Genomic DNA, 20,922 nt, shown 5'->3' on the forward strand with positions numbered 1-20,922 from the left:
CGTAGAATGGCAAATGCATTGAAGCGTGAACAATTTGAACAGTACAACCCCCAAAATGAAAAGTTACACAATTAGAGTTCTAAGTATCTTGTGTGCCCTCTGACAGTATTAATAACAGCCTGAATGGAATGAACAGTCCGATACGCCCCTGTGGAATAGCATTCCGTGTTCTTACAACGGCAACTTGTAGTTCATGGAGATTGCGAGGAACAGGTCTCAGACTCCTGACTCTTCGCCCAAGTTCATCCCACAGGTGTTCAATGGGGTTCAAGTCAGGAGACTTTAAACACCGCGGTAGCACACAAGTGTTGTTTACGTTTCAATTAGTTTTGGAATATTATTTAATATAAAACATGTTGTTTAAGCGTGTACCTCTCGGTTTGATATGCCACTCTTCACCATTTCGACAGCGCAACATCTCTCATTTAACATTATCCAGCGCATACTTTCGGAAACAGGAAAGTTTTATGTTTTTCACTGTGGACTGATCACACAAATTTCATATACACATATTTTGGACCGTGTAGCGAGACCGATAGATATTTCAAACATGCACTTAATAGTGCACGTGCGCGGTGGAAATCAATGAAGGAGAGGGTATTTGTTTAAAACAATATCGTTTATCTGTAGGACTATACATGGGTACTTAGCAGACGAGATATAAATATATTACCGGCTATAGCAAGAGAAATATCCATATTTCAAAAGTGTGGTGTTAGAACTTTTGCTGAGTGTATAACGATCATATTTTACCCTTGAGCTCAATTTGTAAACTTGACCTTTGACTTTCCAACCCTGTTTATGCGCTGTGAATATTGTCTCATTACAATCAACCTATTTGCCAAATTTAAAGTCAACACTTTCAATTGTTTCAAACATGACGGACGGGCGGACGGACGGACAAACACACGCGTCATCACACATTATGTTCATCTACACCAATTGTACATGCATGGTAACTAAAATACTATGAACATACGTCAAGTACAATTAATAAGCTTTACAAAATGAAACAGTACAAAAGAGTTGAATTCTTCGGATAGCCACCATTAAACAATTGACAGGCAACTAAAGTAAAACATCAAAATGAACTATATACAACTGCAACTAAAGTTTTTTGTACAACATTATAATATATAAAAACAGGAGTTTTCTAAATGACCAGGTCGTTTCTTTTTCTTTACTACGTCAATACGTTGATGTAACGAGTTTCATCCATATTTGTGAAGTGTTACATTTATTTAGACAAATTCTATTTTTACATTACTGAACACCAGCTCCTGGACTCGACAGATTTACTGAGGTCTTTATACTTAGCTCGAAGTATCTTCAATTCTTCTTCCAGAAGCTTGTTTCTCTTTTGAATCTCATTTTGAAGAACGCGCTCAAATTTTTCATTCATTTTCTTGTTAATTTTGTCATGGATTGCATCTGCAAAGTTGATAAAGCATGTAACATTATGCCAGAACTAAGGTAAGTTCTTAATTAGCAAAATTCTTATACAGTATTTCTTCATGTCTCACCATGTGACTATAAACAAGTGACGAGTGAGTAAAAAGTTAGAAACCAAATTATATTACGAAGCAACTAGACAATAAACCGTCCGTGCAAAACAAACGTGCATCCCTCATGTAGGATGATTTTATAATCTACAGCTGTTTTATTATTATAGGGAACAGAATCGAGAATTTCTTTTTAGAATATTTTAACTATGGGATAAAAATCATACACTATCTATACCGGCCAAAATGTCTTATAACTTTTCAGAATCCTGTTTGATAAAAGGTCATGTCTTTATGCTAGCACTGTATCTATTTCATATAACAAAATGTTTTACGATATGTTTCATCAACAAGCAATCACAAAAATATTATTGTACGATGGTATCATAAGGCAGAGTAACAAGCGAAACACCATAAAAGGCTCTACGAAACAGGTAAGAAGACATGTATCAAAGCAAAGGATAGCGTAACGTCCAACTGTAAAAGAGCTGAACCCCCAAAGATGCACACAATACTTGTCTACAAATAATGACTCGTGTGTTTCAAGCACACTATAAATCCATATAAAAAGGTAGGTTATAGCGCTTAGTTTATAATATGTCCTTTCATATTTTGTAGAATCCAAAACCTCGACCATGGGATAACTTATGCAACATTCTAAGAATATTGGAAAAAATCAAGTGCAAATATAAAGGTACATCAAACTGGTTAGCGTATAACGATAGAAATGTACTTAATGGAGGACAGAACAAATACTCAGCAGGTGTAGCAACAATCGTAATTTTTACTTGTCTGTTTATCTATGTAAGTTAGTTGTGCGTAGCATTCCCTTTTGAATATTCATCATTGTTCCACTTTCCCCTACCACCCACCCCTACCCCTTCCTCCCCCCTTTTTCTATATTTTGCATAAAATTAATATGTACTTGTTGGATTTTTGAAGCAACCCGTCTATAATGTTTTTCCGTTACAGATTCTTTTTGTTGTGGGCCTACTTTGCAAATGCGTTGCTCTGAGGCTGTGTTTGTAGTGCTCTGTGCTTCCGAGAAATCTACCCTTACCTATTATCTTTTACTGTGTCAGCATTGTTGTGTTTTTCAACGTATGTCATAACAGGAAATATTTCAGAGACTAATCTCATACAAATGGGATATTACAATTCATCCAGGACTTGAAACACAGAACGGAATAACATTGCATGAAATGTTAAGTTTTCAAAGGTATAAAGGACAGTTTAAATAGTTCATTACTGTATTGACTTGAGCCATAGCGTCCTGTTTCAGCACGGTAAAGCGTCATTTTGTCATCATTCTTGCTCTTTTTAAAGGCTTCCAAGCAGATGTAAAGCTGAAATATAAAAAGGATATTTGTTTGTTATGAGTGAGTATTAAATATATCTCATGGATAAATAAAACTAGAGTGTTGAGGCCAAAAGGGCAACAATGTCGAGCCCAACTTTGCTGACATGACGCCTGAATGACTCAAACATTTCAGCCAATTAAAACAAGTTTCATTTCAATATTTTGACCCAAACTAAAGTTATTTAACAGAAACGATCATCCACACACACACACAAAAATTAAGTCAGAGATTGGTCAAAATACACCTAAAATTTGATGTATCATCCATGTTGTGCCGCATAAAAATGGTGTTGGTTTTTCTGTATGGCCATTGATAAAAAAGTTACAAAATAAGCTATTTATGAGAACATCAAAGGGAAGTTATTCTAAAAAAATATAAGTCCACAAAAATATTTCTAGGTCCAGAAATGTATCCTTACCAGCTACAGATATGGCATAATGCACCTAAAAATTGAGGTACCATCCATGTTGTACCACAGAAAAGTGGTCTCGGTTTTCTCTACAGCAAATAATAAAATAAGTTACACAATAAGCTATTTATACAATGGGAAGTAATTCTATAAAAAATATATGTTAACAAGTCTTTTCTTTGATTTGACCTGGTGACCTAGTTTTTTACCCCAGATAACCCGATATCAAGCTCGTCCAAGATTTTATTGAGAGTAACATTCTGACCAAGTTTCATTAAGATTGGGCCAAAAGTGTGACCTCTAGAGTGTTAACTAGCTTTTCCGTTGATTTGACACAGTAACCTCGTTTTTGATCCCATAAGATCCAGATTCAAAATTGACCTAAAGGTCATCAAGATTAATATTCTGACTAAGTTTCATGAAGATACAGTCATAAATGTAGCCTCTAGAGTGTTAACAAGCTTTTCCTTTGATTTGACCTAGTGACCTAGTTTTTGACCCCATCTGACCCAGATTTAAACTTGACTTATATATCATCAAGATTAACATTCTGACTAAGTTTTATTAAGATACGGTCATAAATTTGGCCTCTAGAGTGTTAACTATCTTTTCCTTTGATTTGATCTGGTGACCTAGTATTTGACTCTACATGACCCAGATTCAAACTGGACCTTGAGATCACCAAAATTAACATTCTGACTACATTTTATGAAGATACAATCATAAATGTGGCCTATACAGTGTTAACAAGTTTTTCCTTTGATTTGACCCGGTGACCTAGTTTTCGACCCCAGATGACCCAATATTGAATTCTTCCAAGATTTTATTGAGGGTAACATTCTGACCAAATTTCATGAAGATTGAGGCAAAATTGTGACCTCTAGAGTGTTAACACTCAAATTGTTGATGACGACGGACGGACGGACGACGGACACAGGGCGATCACAAAAGCTCACCTTGAGCACATTGTGCTCAGGTGAGCTAAAAAGGTTGATCAATGCATGTCAAAGTTATTGCCGAAGATTTTATATGACCTTTGACCCTAAGTGTGACTTTGACCTTTCACATAGAGGCCTAGTGTTTGCGCCTGACACTCCGTCTCATTGAGGCAAACATTTATGCCAAGTAAATATACGACTGTTCAATGCATGTCAAAGATGTAGCACGGACAAGCACTAAAATGACCTTTGATTCCTAAGAGTGACCTTGGCCTTTAAGGTAGGGGTCTGGGAGTTACGCGCAACACTCCGTCTCATTGAGGCAAATATTTATGGAAATTAAAAAAACGATTTTGTGAAAACTTCGTGGTGAGACATTTTTTTACTCATGAAAACAAATAAATCATCCTTTCACTTTGATCGAAATGCGAGAAATAGACTTGAAAAAAATCAAGTATTTTTACGATCGCGTTTGTGAAAACTTCGTGGTGAGACGTTTTTGTTTTTACTTATGAAAACAAATAAATCATCCTTTCACTTTGATCCAAATGACAGAAATAGACTAGAAAAAAATCAAGTATTTTTACGACCGCGTTTGTGAAAACTTCATGGTGAGACATTTTTTATTCATGAAAACAAATAAATCATCCTTCCACTTTGATCCAAATGCGAGAAATAGACTAGCGTAAATGAAAATGATGTCAGACGTGTTGTGTGGTTAAAAAGACGCACATGACATATAGTTCAATATCTCTTTTTATCCTACCTTCATGCAAAATAAAGGCAAAAATCAAGGGGTCAGATAAATTTTGCTTTATCTTGTCAGTGACTAGATAAAGCCATGCGGACTTTTTGGATTTTTTGTTTAAAACGACGCCATCTTGTTTTTGAGAATAACTGCTAAAAGACATATTTATGAAATTATTTTCATAAACGCGCTTTTATTAGGTACGTGAGACCATGCCACAATAGTGTATGCATACCGTATTTGTAATTACTACAAAAAGTTTTTATAACGGAAACGCTCGGAGAAACGCTATTTTTGTGCAAAAGATTATGTCTGCATTTGATTAATGGTATACCATCTACCGGGTCAACAAACTTTACATACTTAAATGCTCAATTTTCATACCATCTCATATTAATGCAAAGAATTTTGTATTTGAGTGAGAAAGATTTTGTATGGACTCTTTTACTTTTGGGCCGACTCAGGGGTTCGTTGTTTGGTTGGGTCTTGACTGGTCTATGTATCTGTGGGGTTCTGGTGGGACTTAGTCTGTCAGTAAAGACGGCTTTAAATTTCTGCAGTGAGTGCGGGCGTTTTCTGGGTTCTGCTGGTGCTGCGCGGATGCATGGGCATAAATAAATAAATAAAACTTGAAAATTGAAACTTGGAAAGTGACTCATGTATAGCTTTTGTTCGGGATTTTAGCTTTCTACACTTCAATCTAGGAATATATTGCATCTGGAATGGAGTGTTATTGAATAAAATCATCGAGAAAACGGTTTGCCTATTTGTTCTGTCAAGCGGCGTTATGGCGTGTATATAAGTCACGTCAATCGTTTGCTTGGTGAGTATGGGTAATCCGGCATTCAACTGAACTTCGGACAAAACTTCACTTGGCAGGAAATTAAAATATTCATTATGTTCAGCAGAACAGAGAAGTCGGACACAAAGCAAAACAAGGTTAGCCTTTGTTTTTCAGCTCTTATTTTATTATATTTTTATTTTAAAGACCTGTTTTTGTAATGGTGGGGCGCATTAATTTCTGTGCAAGACAGACTCAGATCTAGTTGGTGGTAAATTTTGAATTTTAATTAAAGTATGATTTTAGATCAGAAGGTAGGATAAATAGAACATTAGGTTACTATATTATAAATTTAAATTTATTTAGTTCGTCTACGATAAAATAAAAGTCTCGGCAGAGCCACGACTTATATATTTTCTCCGACTCACTTAACAAATTTAAATTTATAAGACAGTAACCTAATATTCTCTATATTATTTGCAGTATAGCGTGAAGGAAGCGTCGTAAAAATTTCGTTTAGTTAGTTCTGCACGTTCGGATAAAAAAAATTTCCACAATGTAGAATTTGATTAAACTCGGATTACCGAACTTCAGAATATACTTTAAATATACTTTGAAACTCCGGTAAAACAAGAGGGTCAGGATGACCCTGGATCGCTTACCTGAGTAATTGGGCCTACAGCCTCTAGAGTGTTAACAGGATTTTCCTTTGATTTGACCGGGTGACCTGGTTTTTGACCCCACATGACCCAGATTCAAACATGGCAGAGAAATCATCAAGATAAACAGTCTGACTAAGTTTCATGAAGATAGGATCATAAATGTGGCCTCTGCAGTGGTAACAAGCTTTTCATGTGATTTGAGCACGTGACCTAGTTTTTGACTCCACATGACCCAGATTTGAATCTGACTTGGGAAATATCAAAATAAACATTTTGAGCAACTTTCTCGAAGATAGGGTCATAAATGTGGCCTCTAGAATGTTAACAAGCGTTCCTTTTATTTGAGTAGTTGACATAGTTTTTGACCCCGTATGATCCCGTTTCAAACTTGGCCTAGGGATCATCACGATAAACATTCTGTCCGAGTTTCAAGAAGATAGGGTCATAAATGTAGCCTCTAGAGTGTTAAAAAGCTTTTCGTTTGATTTGAGCGAGTGACCTAGATTTTAAATCATCCAGATTCAAACTTGGCCTTGGAATCATCAAGATAAACATTCTGACCAAGTTTCATGAGGATAGAGTTAGAAATGTGGCCTCTACAGTGTCAACAAGCTTATCCTTTGATTTGAGTGGGTGACCTTTTTTTGACCCACATGACCCAGTTTCAAACTTGACCTAGAAATCAACGAGATAAACATTCTGGCCAAGTTCCGTGAAGATAGGATCATAAATGTGGCCTGTAGAGTGTTAAAAGGCTTTTCCTTTAATTTGAGCAGATGACCTGGATTTTGACCCCACATAAGCAAGTTCCAAACTTGGCCTAAGAATCGTTATCATATACATTCTGACCAAATGTCATGAAGATAGGGTCATAAATGTGGCCTCTAGAGTGTTAACAAACTTTTCCTTTGATTTGATCAGGTGACCTTGTTTTGATCCCACATAATCAAGATACAAACATGACCTAAACGTCATCAAGACAAACATTCTGACCAAGTCTCATGAAGATAGGGTAATAAATGTGTCCTTTAGACTGTTAAAAAGCTTTCCCTTTGATATGATCGGGTGACCTTGTTTTTGACCCCACATGACCCGGATTCTATCTTGACCTAGAAACATTATGACCAATTCTCGTGAGTTTCAAACTTAAAATGTGGTATCTAGGGTGTTAACAAGATTTTCATTTGATCTGGCCTAGTGACCTAGTTTTTGACCCCACATGATCAAGTTTCTAGGCTAAAGATCATCAAGATAAACATTCTGACCAAGTTTCATGAAGATAGGGTCATAAATGTGGCCTCTAGAGTCTATAAAGCTTTTTCTTTGATTGGACCGAGTGACCTAGTTTTTGACCCCACATGACCCAGATTCGAAACTGACCTAGAAGTCATCAAGACAAACATTCTGACAAATTCTCATGAGTTTCAAACTTAAACTGTGGACTCCAGAGTGTTAACAAGATTTTCCTATGGTCTGGCCTACTGACCTAGTTATTGACCCCACATGACCCAGTTTCATACTTGCCTAGAGATCATCCAGACAAAAATTCTGAGCAAGTTTCATAAAGATTGAGTCTAAACTTTGGCCTCAAGAGTGTTAACAAGGCATAATTTCGCGAAGAGCATTTTTCTATAATATAGATTAAGATAAAGTAGGCGTAATGAGCGGGAATTTCATTTATTATACAATACAATTTTTAAAAGGTCAAATACACACTTTTTACGCAAATGGCGTCGAAAAATTACGTTTTAGCGTAGCCCTATTTAGTCGTGACGGCGATTAATTTAGTTTCGGGGCGTCTATTTAATTAAAAAAGTAATTGTTTTTCATTTAATTTAACAGGCCCGTTCAGACCTATATGATGATGTAATTTTCAAATATGCATACAGACTATTCGCCGAAGGAATGCTTACTTTATGCAAAAATCATGCCAAAATCTTTCACGAAACTATTGTTTTCGAGCGATATGACTAAGTAGTGTGTAAAAACTGGTCCATAGATTTTTTTAAAAAACTAAAAGTTATCATACACATTTATTTTACTGTAAAATGAACGAAAGAAATAAGGAGGTCTCCGACTTCGTTTTCTCTGTATTGTCTTAAATTTTCTCCTCCCCCCATTTTCACACGCAGATTTTGTCGTCAAAATTTGTATTTTAGGGAAAAATAAATTAATCACAAAAAAAGTTTACTACAACATACATTTCATTTTAAGCGTATTCTAATTTTTTATGTCATTTTTCAATTTCTTTTCGATTTTTATTGTCACACTTGTATACATGAATGCACGTTACACACAAAAATAGCGTAATGAAAAAATGATACTTCTTATTAAACATTTAACTGCTCATTCTCTCCACCATAGATTTTGTTTTAATTTTCTGAAAATGTTCCTGAAATGTTTTTTAATAAAATTAAATTATAAAATTCCTTGACTACCGAGTTCATTTTCACGCTACGATACGAAAATTGGGAAGTTTAAGCACAGTTAAAACGTTACGTCTTTTTCCCGCGTTTTTCAACAAAGTTCGCATTGTCTGTTTGTAGGATTTATTTGCTGCCTTTATTGAACGGCTTCTTGCATTATTTATTGGTTTCAATCCGTTTCAACTGTTTCATAAATAGTTAAATACAATCTTTCCCGGAATCCGGAGATGTTAGTGCGAGCCAGACTAGCTAGTGGGAGAAAGTTGTTAATTTCTTACGGAGAGTGCCTACTGTTTAGAAACTATAAAGACAGATTGTGTAAGCAGACCGCCGTGACATAATTGAAGGTTGTTGAGAAACGGCGTAAACCCAACACAAGCGCAATAACTTATTTATTTCATGTCCGTACACTTTTAACGTCTATCGTTTTGACTGTGCATATTTCGACCAACTTAAAAGTCAGAATTAGCCGGGAATAATTATTGTTTGTTTTTGGGTTTTACACCCGTTTTCGTCAACATTTTATTTTTTACAAGCATTAAACTCTTTTTCCACAATATAACTTATAACTGTCCCATTGAAAAATATTAGTCACGGATAAAGTGACTGTACTGGACACCAAACATATGACCGCTCGATTAACGGGCGAACGCGACAACCAGTGTGTCATTCGATCCGACATGTGGGGTGGGTGTTATTTTTGACTAGATGAATTAAAACAAGAGACTATTTTTTCAGGGTCAGTTGTATTTGTCTTCAAAGTCTTCAAAACGTGAATTATTCTAAAATCTTATCTGCACATGGTTAAAAATGTTCATTTAAAAGATGAAAGTTAACATTGTGGGAATGGCTGTTTATGCCGATGTTGAGATAACTTGTAGCCCGACCTAATTGTTTTTCCTGTGTTAAAAAGATATGCTTGTATTATTTTATGTATGAAATAAAGAGCCATCAAATATGATTTAAAAAAAAATGAAGTTAGCAATTAATTATCAAAACGCGAAAGTACTATCCCCCTCCCGTTTATTTATTTTATTTTTTTTACTTTATATAATTATACATATATATTTTTTTGATATTGTCGTTTTAAAACAGACTCTGTTTCGAAGGAACCGGGTTCTAAATGTTTGCGTAAAAGTTTGGAAACGGCACCAATCTATCATATTTTATACTTCAGTTCATTCATAACACCCGGTTTTGTTTCAAGCTAAAGTTAAAATGACAGCGATTTAGCGGCTATATCCAGCTATAATATTCACGTTATTCAAATTTGGAAAAAACAAATCATATACTGATAAAAACGGTGGAAGTTTTTTATTTGAGTGTTAGATATGAATGCAGTCAAATGCTGACAAAATCTTTTCAAGGGCCATATTTTTACTCTAAACATAAATAAATAAATAAATATATAGATATAACTACTTTGAATATATTTTCTGATATATTATTTTCCATCAATGCTAGAATGAACGCATTGAAGCCAATATATATATATATATATATATATATATTGGCTTCAATGCATTCATTCTATATATATATATATATATATATATATATATATATATATATATTGGCTTCAATGCGTTCTTTCTAGCATTGATGGAAAATAATATATCAGAAAATATATTCAAAGTAGTTATATCCACTCCTTTTTTGAACTACAAATAGATATTTAATTGTTTAAATATGACGAAAAGTTGGATGTGAAATGAAATCTTCAGCATACAAGCTGTTTACCGTCAACGTTTAGAACGCAAAGACGTGGCGTCGTCAAGCATAATGTTTGACGTTACGCTAGATGGCGCTGAATTACGCCTTCTTGACCTTAAAATGAAACATCTCACCTTGCTAAATAACCATGTGGTCAATAGTATTGTGAAATAAAATGTGTAGGTCCGTGTGCTTGTTTTCGAGATATTTTCTTGTAATTTAAGACATTCGCACATTTCAAGCTGATTTATAGACATTGTTTAGAAATGTGTAATTTCTTTAACTTTTTAATATCATCTTTATAAAGATAGCAACGTTACCGTTTTAATAAATTTATTCACTAGTGACCATTTATTCATAAAATGAGTTTCGTTTCCGTATGCCGGATCCTTGTTTTAATGTATGTTTTGATAAACAGGGAAATCGCTTATCTTAAGAGAACTTTAACCGTCTGACTTTGATTCTAACTATGTTTGGTAAAAAGTCTTTAATTTTACATCAGAAAAAGTTATTTAAAGTTGTTTTCTACCATATCTTGCTGTCACGCACCAGAAACGCATAACCATAAAATCATTTCGAGTATTCCTATTTTAACTCTAGTTACCCCTAAAAGGGTCAAAGTGCCCCTATTTGAACAAATGTAGCGTATGACCTTATAATGCTGTTACAGACCAAGTTGAAGAAGATTCATCAAGCGGTTCACAAGAAGAAATACTTCAATGGTATTTCTATTTTAAGCTCCACTGGCATTAAAAGGGGCCAAGTGCCCTCACTGAACAAACTTGGTAAAGGACCTTATAATGATGTTCAAGATTTGGTGAATACCAATCAAGCAGTTTTTGAGAAGAAGTTATTTAAAGGTATTTCTATTGTAAACTCTAGCAGCCCCTAAAAGACGCTTCATGTTTCCAATTGACAAAAAATGTTAAAGGACCTTATAATGATGCTATAAATTAAGTTTGATGAAGATCCATCATGAGAAGAAGTCTCTTTCTAAGGTCTTTCTAAAAGGGGCCAAGCGCCTCCCAATTAAACACATTTTGGAGACCCTTATAATGATGCTTTAGACCAAGTTTGATGAAGATACATTGAGCAATTCATGAGAAGTAGTCGTTAAAGATGTCTTTAGTTTTAGCCCTAGCAGCCCCTATAAGGGGCCAACTGCCTCCATTTGAACAAATGGGAGAAGACGTAATCAATGATCCTACAGACCAAGTCTGATGAAGATCCATAAAGCTTTTCATGAGATGAAGTCGTTTAAAGGTATTTATGATTTTAGCTGTAGCAGCCCTTTAAGGGGCTTAGTGCCCCAGTTTTAATGAAGTTGGGAGAGGACCTTAAGATGATGGTACAGGCCAAGTTTGATGAGGATCCATCTAACGGTTTATAAGAAGTCTTTTAAAGGCATTTCTATTTTTAGCTCCATTAGCCCCTAAAAGTTGCAAAGTGCCCCAAATTTATCAAATTTGAGATAACAAAAAACGTATAATGATGCTCCAGACTAGGTTTGATGAATATCCATCATGCAGTTTATGAGAAGATGTTATTTAAAGGTATTTCGAGGCACTGAAAGGGGCCAAGTGCCTCCATTGAACAATGTTGATGAAGTACCTTAAAATGATGATACATATCAAATTTGATGAAGATCTATCAAGCGGTTCATAAGAAGTCAGGTAAATGTATTTTTATTTTTAACTCTGGCAGCCCCTAAAAGGTATCAATCGTCCGCATTGAACAAGAATGGGAGAGAGTCTTATAATGATGCTACAGACCAAGTTTTATGAAGATGTATCAAGCAGTTCATACGAAGAAGTCGTTAGAATGTACTTTTATTTTAAGTACCCCCTAAAAACTGCCGATAGCCTCCATTTGAACAAATTTGGGAGAAGACATTATAATGATGCTATTAAGTATGTTTGATGAAGATCCATCCAGCAGTTCCTAAGAACAAGTCGTTTAAAGGTATTGCTAATTTTAGCTCTAGCGGCCCTTAAAGGGGCAAAGTGCCTCCATTTGTACAGACCAGTTTGCAAGTGCTGCCATCTGAACAAACATTGGAGAAGACCTTTTAATGATGCTACAGACCAAGTCTGGCGAAGATCCATCAAGCGATTAATGAAAAAAAGTGGTTAAAATATATTTCTAATTTCAGCTCTAGCGGCCCCCAAAGAGAGACAAATGCCCTCATTTGTAATCAATTGGTACAGGACCTTATAATGATGCTACAGACTAAGTTTGATAAAGATCCATCGAGCTGTTCATGAGGAGAAGTCTTTATAGGTATTTCCTGTTTTAGCTCTAGTGCCCCCCCCCCTCCCCAAAAAAAGGAGCCAAGTACCCCAATTTTGTTTTAACAAAACTAAATTCGGAGAGAACCTTGTAATGATGCTATAGACCAAGTCTGACGATGACCCATCTAGCGGTTCCGGAGAAGAAGTCGTTTAAATGTATTTCTAATTTTAGCTCTAGCGGCCCTTATTAAGTGCCCCCATTTGAACAAAATTTGGATAGGGCCTTATATTGATGCTACTGACCAGGTTATATAAAGATCCATCAAGCGGTTCACGAGAAGAAGTTCTTTACATGTTTTTCTATTTTTAGCTCTGGCGGCCCCTGAAAGGGTGCAGTGTAAACCATTTGAACAAAATTGATAGAAGTTCATGCCAGGATCGTACTGACTAAGCTTTGTGTAATTCTGACCAAAGAAGAAAATGTTTTAAGTAACAAATGCTGACGCAGGACGCAGGACGTCGGACCATCCACCCATACCATTAGCTTACACTGAACAAAACCCAGGTGAGCTAAAAATCAAGCGCACGATACTCTTATTTTTAGCTGAATTTTCTTAGTATATTTTTGAAGTACCGAGAACTTAGGATATAACCAAAGTACACATGGTAGAAAATATGAGCCAAACGAATGTGCAAAACTACTTTAAATAAATTATTTCAATCGAGAAATATAGATAAAGATGAAAGCACGATTACAATTATCACCCCGTTCTACGCGAAAAATTAGAAATTACTACACAATGTACAAGTAGCTCGACAAAGCTATATAACTTACGGCGATGTCTAATATGGATTATAATTCACTGATCAAACATAGAATTTCATCAACTAACATTGAAATATATAAATATATGGAATTAATTATACAAATATGTAGGCCATTCTTGCTTTATCAAACTACCTTGACTGGGATATCAAAACAAAAGAAAATCGATTAATGTATTTCACCTTATTTTTAGCAATGGAAATTGTCATGTGTTTAATGGGGATATCGAATATTACGTATGTTTTAACATAATCAATAAGAAAATAGAAAGAAAAAAAACTAGAAACTCCATAGGTCATATATGTAGATGGTAATGAGACAATGTGCATGACGACAAAATTAAAAATGTTGCAGGCTCGGTCTGACTGAGCCGGTTCGTAGACGGTAGTTGAAATGCAGGCTGCCGTCTATACCCTCTAGAGTCACGGGTTAAGTGCATGTTACAAGTACCAAAACAATTTACAAGCATCGGTATATGTGTACATACGGCAGTGGAATGAAACCTTCAATGATACACAGATAGCAATTACATAGAATTCATATTATACACGCTCTGACTAATACGAAATAAAAAAAAATTACATATACAAAGTATTCATTATTGTATAATCAAAACAAGAGCTGTCCGTAAGACAGCCAAGCTCGACTATTCGAAATATTGGCAGGAAATTATTACTCAAAATGTTAAATATCAAAAGAGTTTTAAGTTCGAAACGGGACATAATTTGACCAAAATGCATATCAGAGTTATGGGACTTGATGCTATCAACTAGTTTTATAACCCCGAAGAAACATGTTAAGTTTCAATTCCATATCTGCATTAGTTTTGGAGATAGTAACTTGCATGTAAAACTTTAACCAGGATTTTCTAAGTCCAAAAGGGGGCATAATTTGGCCAAAATACATGTCAGAGTTATGGGACTTGACCCAGTGAGGTAGGTAATTGATTTAGAAAAAGAAAAAAATAAGTTTCAAATCTATATGCCTTTTAGTAATAACTGTATGTACTTGCACGCAAAACTTTAACCAAAATTTTCTAAGTCCAAAAGGGGGCATAATTTGGCCAAAATGAAGGTCAGAGTTATGGGACTTGGTGCTATCAACTAGTTTTATAACCCCGAAGACACATGTGAAGTTTCAATTCAATATCTGCATTAGTTTTGGAGATAGTAACTTGCATGTAAAAATTTAACCAAAATTTTCTAAGTCCAAAAGGGGGCATAATTTACTCAAAATACATGTTAGAGTTATGGAACTTGACCCAGTGAGGTTGGTAATTGACCTAGAAAAAGAATGAATAAGTTTCAAAGCTATATGCCTTTAAATGATAGCCGACGCCAGGGTGAGTAGAATAGCTAGACTATTCTTCGAATAGTCGAGCTAACAAACTTAGTAAATCAGAGAATGATCACTTACTTCATCTTTATCGTAATCTTTCATTTCTTCAAAAAAAACTTCTTTAAGTTTGTTCATATCTTCCTCGTAATGCCTGTAGCCGTCAGACGTCAGATGACGAGGGCTATTCTTCTCCAGCATTTCATCATACATTTTTGACAATTTCTCTTTTCCCACTTTCTGGCATGCCTGACTCAGTTCTGCGTTAAGCATGTCAACATGTTTCTTCATTTCGTCCTGCAAGATTACCAACAAGGTTTTGAATTATTTTCCCAGCATGTATACTCATAGCTATATCTACAAATACGATATTGTTTGTCTTTGGATGTATTAAAAATGTGATATAAAAGCATAGACAGTGCTTGACTCCCTTTACTTTTCTATGATTGTTATAAATATAGATGGAATGCTGTAAATATTAAGATTTGGATGCGTTATGATTTATGTGGATTAATTACAGTCACGGCCGGATCCCAGTATCACGCATTATAGAAAGAGCATTTGAAAAGTAGTGGCAAAAATAGCGGGCTATTTATACCTCGATCTGTTACCAAGATATGACTATGTGAGACCTTCAAAGTACATTGTACTCTCCACCGGACTGTACACACTTTTCCAGGCGCAAAAGCCACTCAGAAAATGCATTTTGGAAGCGTCCTTAAGGTTTACTGTTTATACATTCCATCTGCGCTGCGCGTTTCAAAGTGGCGCCCCCTTAAGGAGGTAGGTTACCTTGTTACAAGGGTAAATTCAAATTAATTGAACCGCAGCATCTTTTTGTATTTCGTATATTATGAAGTTTTAACTGCTAAAATCTCAGTTTCGTTTGTCTCTGTCCCTTCAAGTTCAATTTTTATACAGGTTTGAAGAACATGACCCTCCAAAGGTATTTCATATTGAAAGAAGAAGGAAAATGCTGATATTTAACACTTTTCAGTGTATTTTAGTTTCATTGTTATCTGTAGAAGTCAGCATAATCTATAATTTTACTGGTATGCACGTTAGCTTTCTAATATAAGCTTAAAATGTATATGTCGCGGGGCTCGTGTTTCCATGGTAACGCATTTTCTCTCATTTTTAAACAACTATGTATAAAAATTGGGGTTTTCGACGGCTTCAGTGCCATTCTGTTAATGACCAAGACGGAATATTTGGGTAATATTATTAGCAAAATACCAAGCACTATACATGGTACCCTATTTTTCTTAAAGTTTAAAGTAACCATGGCAACAGAGATGTTTAAAATGGCTTATATCTTGCTTTTTGTCGTAATTTCTTATAAAATAATATTGAATAAGATTATCTTTCTAGTTGATGTAGCTTTAAAACATATTATTTCTAACGTAAGCTATATTTTCGTGTTATCTGCATTTATTCAAACAAATTTCACATCTTAGAATACTTACAGCAGTACCCCTCGTCTGGCATTTTTCATGGAAAAATCGTTCAGCATGCTACTATTATTCTCATGGATATTGTTGAAATGAAAATAAAAAGCCGAAGCTGTGTTTCTTAAATAGACTAGTGTCAACGCTTTTGGATTTTACATTTAGATACATAGGCCACGGGCTTCGTTTCCATGGTAACATCAATTCAATTCAAGAAACCACAATTTTCTACTGAAATTTGAACAATTTTAGATCTTGGTTTTAGTATATAAGTAACAAATTATCAACGGAACCTGTAAAATAGGTATTACAAATCAAACTGCTAGATTTTTTATTTCAAAATGGCCGTAACAAGTAACCTCTCACCCAGCTATATTCCAAATAACATTGGTTACCATCATCCATTTTCTTACATTCCGCATAACATTTCAATATAACTACATAAAAGAAGCAAAGTATTGATTATTATTCAGAGCAAAAGACTCATAAAAAATATTTCAGCAAATAATGGTTATTTGAAAATAGTTTGAATAAAGAAAATGCATAGAATTATGTACTTTCAAGATAAAAGCTATTAATTTTGCGCGGTAACTGACACGTAACGTCATGACGTCAATGACGTCATTTTAAGGCAACATTATTTTGAAGCGTTTCTGCGGCAATTTATTCATTATTTCTGCATTATTAAACCATAAAGCGTCAGATCGAAGACAGGTCTATGATTTGTTTTCAGAAGAATGAATATACAAACACATTTAGTTTGTCGTAAACGTCGTCGTAAATCGTCACGTTAGCTTCCGGTTGGACATGCGCACATACAAATATAAAGGTAACCTACCTCCTTAAGCATGATTTTACGTATGGGTTCAACCAAAAGTCACAGGGGGAGAGAACAGGGCTATATGGTGGGTGTTGGAAATAGCACGAAATTACATTGACGTTATTTTGACCCCAACTTATGCGTGACGTTAGACGTCACTTCCGATGTATTGTTTGTAACGGGTATAGATTTGTAAGAAAAACGAGACGTGAGTTCGTTTCATTTTAATAAAGAGTTTACCCGCAATCCCCCACAGTCGGTGTGGTAAAACCTCAATATAATTCTCTTTGAGGTATTCCTGTACTATGACTGAACAATGGGCCGGGACGTTGTCATGTAGCAGCTTGATGCCACGCACCCCTATCCTTGGGCGCTTTGCTGTGAGTGGTCGAGAGCAGCAGAGAGGACATTTTCTTTGTAAAATATACCAGTAACACTACTGTGTTCAGGAACAGGGACTCGAGCCACAATTCCATCGGAGTCAAAGAACTGCGCATACGTCCATAAGCGTCTGCTCCGCCGAACAATAACGAGCCTCTCGTTATTTTCACCTACCCACATTTTATTATTTTCTTTATTGTCAGGCTCAAAAAAGTACAGCCACGTCTCATCACCTGGAACAATTTCTTTGATATGCATAGATTCCCTTTTTTATATTTGACGAGCAGGGCGGAAGATTTTACTATCCTCTCCTTCTTTTGCTCAGGGGTCAATAAATGCGGTATACAGCGTGCACAAACCTTACGCAGGTTTAGCCTTACTTTTAAAATTAGAAAAACCGCTGACGCATTAAGGCCGTCAACTCCCTTATCTGCTCCACTGTGCATCTTGCATCTTTCTCGATTATTACTTTCACAACTTTAATGTCTTTGTCAGACACAGCAGTCAGAGGGCACCTAGGGCCTCATCTTTGGTGCTAGTTCCTCCTCTTTAAAGAGAGATACCTATCGGGCAATAGCACGGTATGACAGCGAACTGCCCCCGTACACTTTGTCCAAGTCGGCTCTAATTTCTGATGCACCGATGCCAAGCAGTCAGCGTATCTTACAATACGCCCTCTACTCTTTGCAAAAATTGCAGCTAGATTCAGCCATTTTTTTCAGCCAGTATGACTTACTACATGTATTTAAACTGCAAATTAAATGTGCTTTTGCACGTGATTTTAATTCAATTTTCGGTCAGTTGGACGGAAAAATCAATACTCTTTCCATTGATATGCCACACTTGTGGGTGCACATGCAAATATGGCGAAAATACTGGAATGTTCCCCTACTTTTCAAATGCTCTCCGTACAATGTCTAAAGGGAACCAGTTAATGATAAGAGCTTGTTCACGTTATAAAATACTGTATACAAAATAACACTAGAAACAGAGAGGCAGGGTCATCATTTTCCTATTTCGTACTTAAATTGCTTTATGGATCCGGTAGATGGTCCTAATATGTGGAGTAATACGTAACAAACGAATCAGTTTATATCATTCCGCACTGCTTAGAAAGGATGAAACACTAAAGGTTAAAATAAAAATCGAGAAGGTAGACCAATTGTATATTTTACGATTTTAGTCGTTGGTGTTTCAACAATTTAGACATTATAGAATATAGACATGCATCTTCTGCCATACATTTACAACTTGGCTCATCCTGCCAAGGGCGCAAAGTTAAATATCCGTTTTATTTAAGGTAATCAAAACCAAATATTTTGACTTGCCTCAGTGCCTAATCGAAATTCAATATATGATAAATACTTTCATATGGTTTCGCTTTTGCGTAAGTAATCGATTTCTAACATTACCTATTTCTCGTTTTGAAATGATTGCTCCTAGAAAGTAGGTGTGGAAAAATACTACAGAGGTATATTAAAAGGTTATTCTTGCATACCAGACGGGGATTTCCGGTATTTTTACCGGTGCTGGAAAAATCCATCTTACACCCCGGGATGTAAGATGACTCTCGTGCTGTAAATGAGGTATTACGAACTACATATATGTAGAAGATTTATGTAGTAATTTATATTTTATTTAAAAAAAAAACGGAATAAAAATCCAATACCTTGACAGTTCCTCTTTGTTCCTGATAGTATATTTCTCGATTCAAAACACATTATTTTATCAAAAAATTCATAACCTTACGCTGCAACTGATAAAACAAAACGGAACTAAACATTGTTATTTGTCTTTGAAACGTCATGGCGTCTTTCCTGTTTACGTACGTTGGTTTCCCGCGCTTTGTTTAAATACGCTGCTATAAGAAATAGTTCTAAAAGGAAAGCCGTTCGACTGATTTTATTTTTATTACTATTTTTTGAAAACGGTATGCAAGAAAAAGATTCTGTCACTGGTTATAGGTGCAGATGGGAATATCCGGCTAGGTAGTCGGGGGTATTTGCTTAGGCTACAGACAGATCTCATCTATTCTGCGTTTTAACGAAGTGTCAGCTAGTCTAAGACATAATATCCTTACTGATTGGATCCTTTTATTGCTAAAGATATGAAAGTTATGCATATTTTCGTTTGAAAATGGTTCATGAATCTATAGATACACTGAAAGGACTATTTGAATGTTAATCCGTTTTATTAAATAAAACATAAATAGACAACAAAACGTACCATACAGATCTATAAATAAATGTTACTCGTCTTCGACATTTAGAGCAAGAAAGGGGGCGTTTTCCAGAGTCGGTGAAAACGGAATCTCAGATATACTACTGTTTTTTCTTCCTTGCTTTTTATCTATATTTGCTCATATGACACCTTGACGCTTAGCTCGGTCATATCAATTTAAAGAAACGAAATAAGATCAAAGAACATTTTATATCAAAGGAAGAGCATTTTGACAGTAAAAGTGGAAGTATTTTTGGATACATTATTTTTATAAAATGTAATATAAATTTTACCGTTGCTCTGCCTTCATATTCTTCCTGACGGTACGGAAGTGAATCAGCACGGTACTTCGTAAGAGTTTGCTCAAATTGCCTGAGAAACATATCCTGAAGATGTGTCTTGCTTTTGAGATTTCTAGACTTTTCCATATCTGTTTTGAACTCTTTTATAACTTTGTGTAAAACTCGTTCGTTGCGTTGGGCAGATGCTTGTGCATAAGCGTCCTCACATTGTATAGGACTATCCTGATTGAGTGATTTCACGTACGATGTGATAAGGTCTGCTATGTCTAAAACACAAATATAATAGTCTGTATATGTTAGTTTGCATTTAATTAATGAACAAAACTCCACAATATCAATATCAATATTTAAAAAAAAAATAAAAAATATAAAATAAACATTGACCGGCATAAACTGTTTGGTGATTTCAATTATAAACCAAACTAAATAGTTTCAATCGCTCAACAATTAGTTCATTCCGTTGATTTTTCTACATAATTTATACTGAACAGCAAAAGAAACTATCCAGATGCATAACTGGTATATTTTGAAATAAAAAATTAATTATTCGAATTTAAATTGTGTCTTCATACCAGAATTACACTTGAAGAACTTCACGTGATCATTTTTTAAAAATCAATCAACCGTGAAATCAGTAGTCCCGCAATAGCCGTTTGAAAGGCTACATCTTTTGCGCGTCTGTCGCATTGTAGCATCCCAATAGGGCGCTCGCGCTAAATTTGAATTAGTCGTGCGGTGCAACCGACAAGAGTTTTAAAATTTTATGCTGTTTTTCGAGTTAGTCAATTATCAATAATTCCAAAGACAATAACATTTCAC

General features: G+C 35.3%; 1 protein-coding gene across 1 annotated transcript; it reads right to left on the minus strand.

Moving 5' to 3' along the window:
- Positions 1–1,258: 1,258 nt before the first annotated feature.
- LOC128550511 (uncharacterized) lies at positions 1,259–20,584 on the minus strand. The gene is made up of 4 exons (XM_053529717.1): positions 20,095–20,584; positions 15,014–15,229; positions 2,752–2,848; positions 1,259–1,431 (listed from the first exon to the last, which is right to left on the minus strand). Exons 1-4 carry the CDS (start codon positions 20,491–20,493, stop codon positions 1,259–1,261), a joined length of 885 nt encoding a protein of 294 aa, XP_053385692.1. The 5' UTR covers positions 20,494–20,584.
- Between the last annotated feature and the right edge of the window lie 338 nt (positions 20,585–20,922).

Source organism: Mercenaria mercenaria, chromosome 18, assembly GCF_021730395.1.
Source record: "Mercenaria mercenaria strain notata chromosome 18, MADL_Memer_1, whole genome shotgun sequence".
Classification (NCBI taxonomy): domain Eukaryota; kingdom Metazoa; phylum Mollusca; class Bivalvia; order Venerida; family Veneridae; genus Mercenaria; species Mercenaria mercenaria.

What these genes read in the sequence shown, in the direction of transcription:
- LOC128550511 (XM_053529717.1), bottom strand. Translation starts at nt 20,493, where the DNA reads ATGCCGGTCAATGTTTATTTTATATTTTTTATTTTTTTTTTAAATATT. An exon ending in AATATGAAGGCAGAGCAACG is followed by an intron (nt 15,230 to 20,094) that starts GTAAAATTTATA and finishes GTAATCTTGCAG; the next exon opens with GACGAAATGAAGAAACATGT. An exon ending in CTATGGCTCAAGTCAATACA is followed by an intron (nt 1,432 to 2,751) that starts GTAATGAACTAT and finishes TCAACTTTGCAG; the next exon opens with ATGCAATCCATGACAAAATT.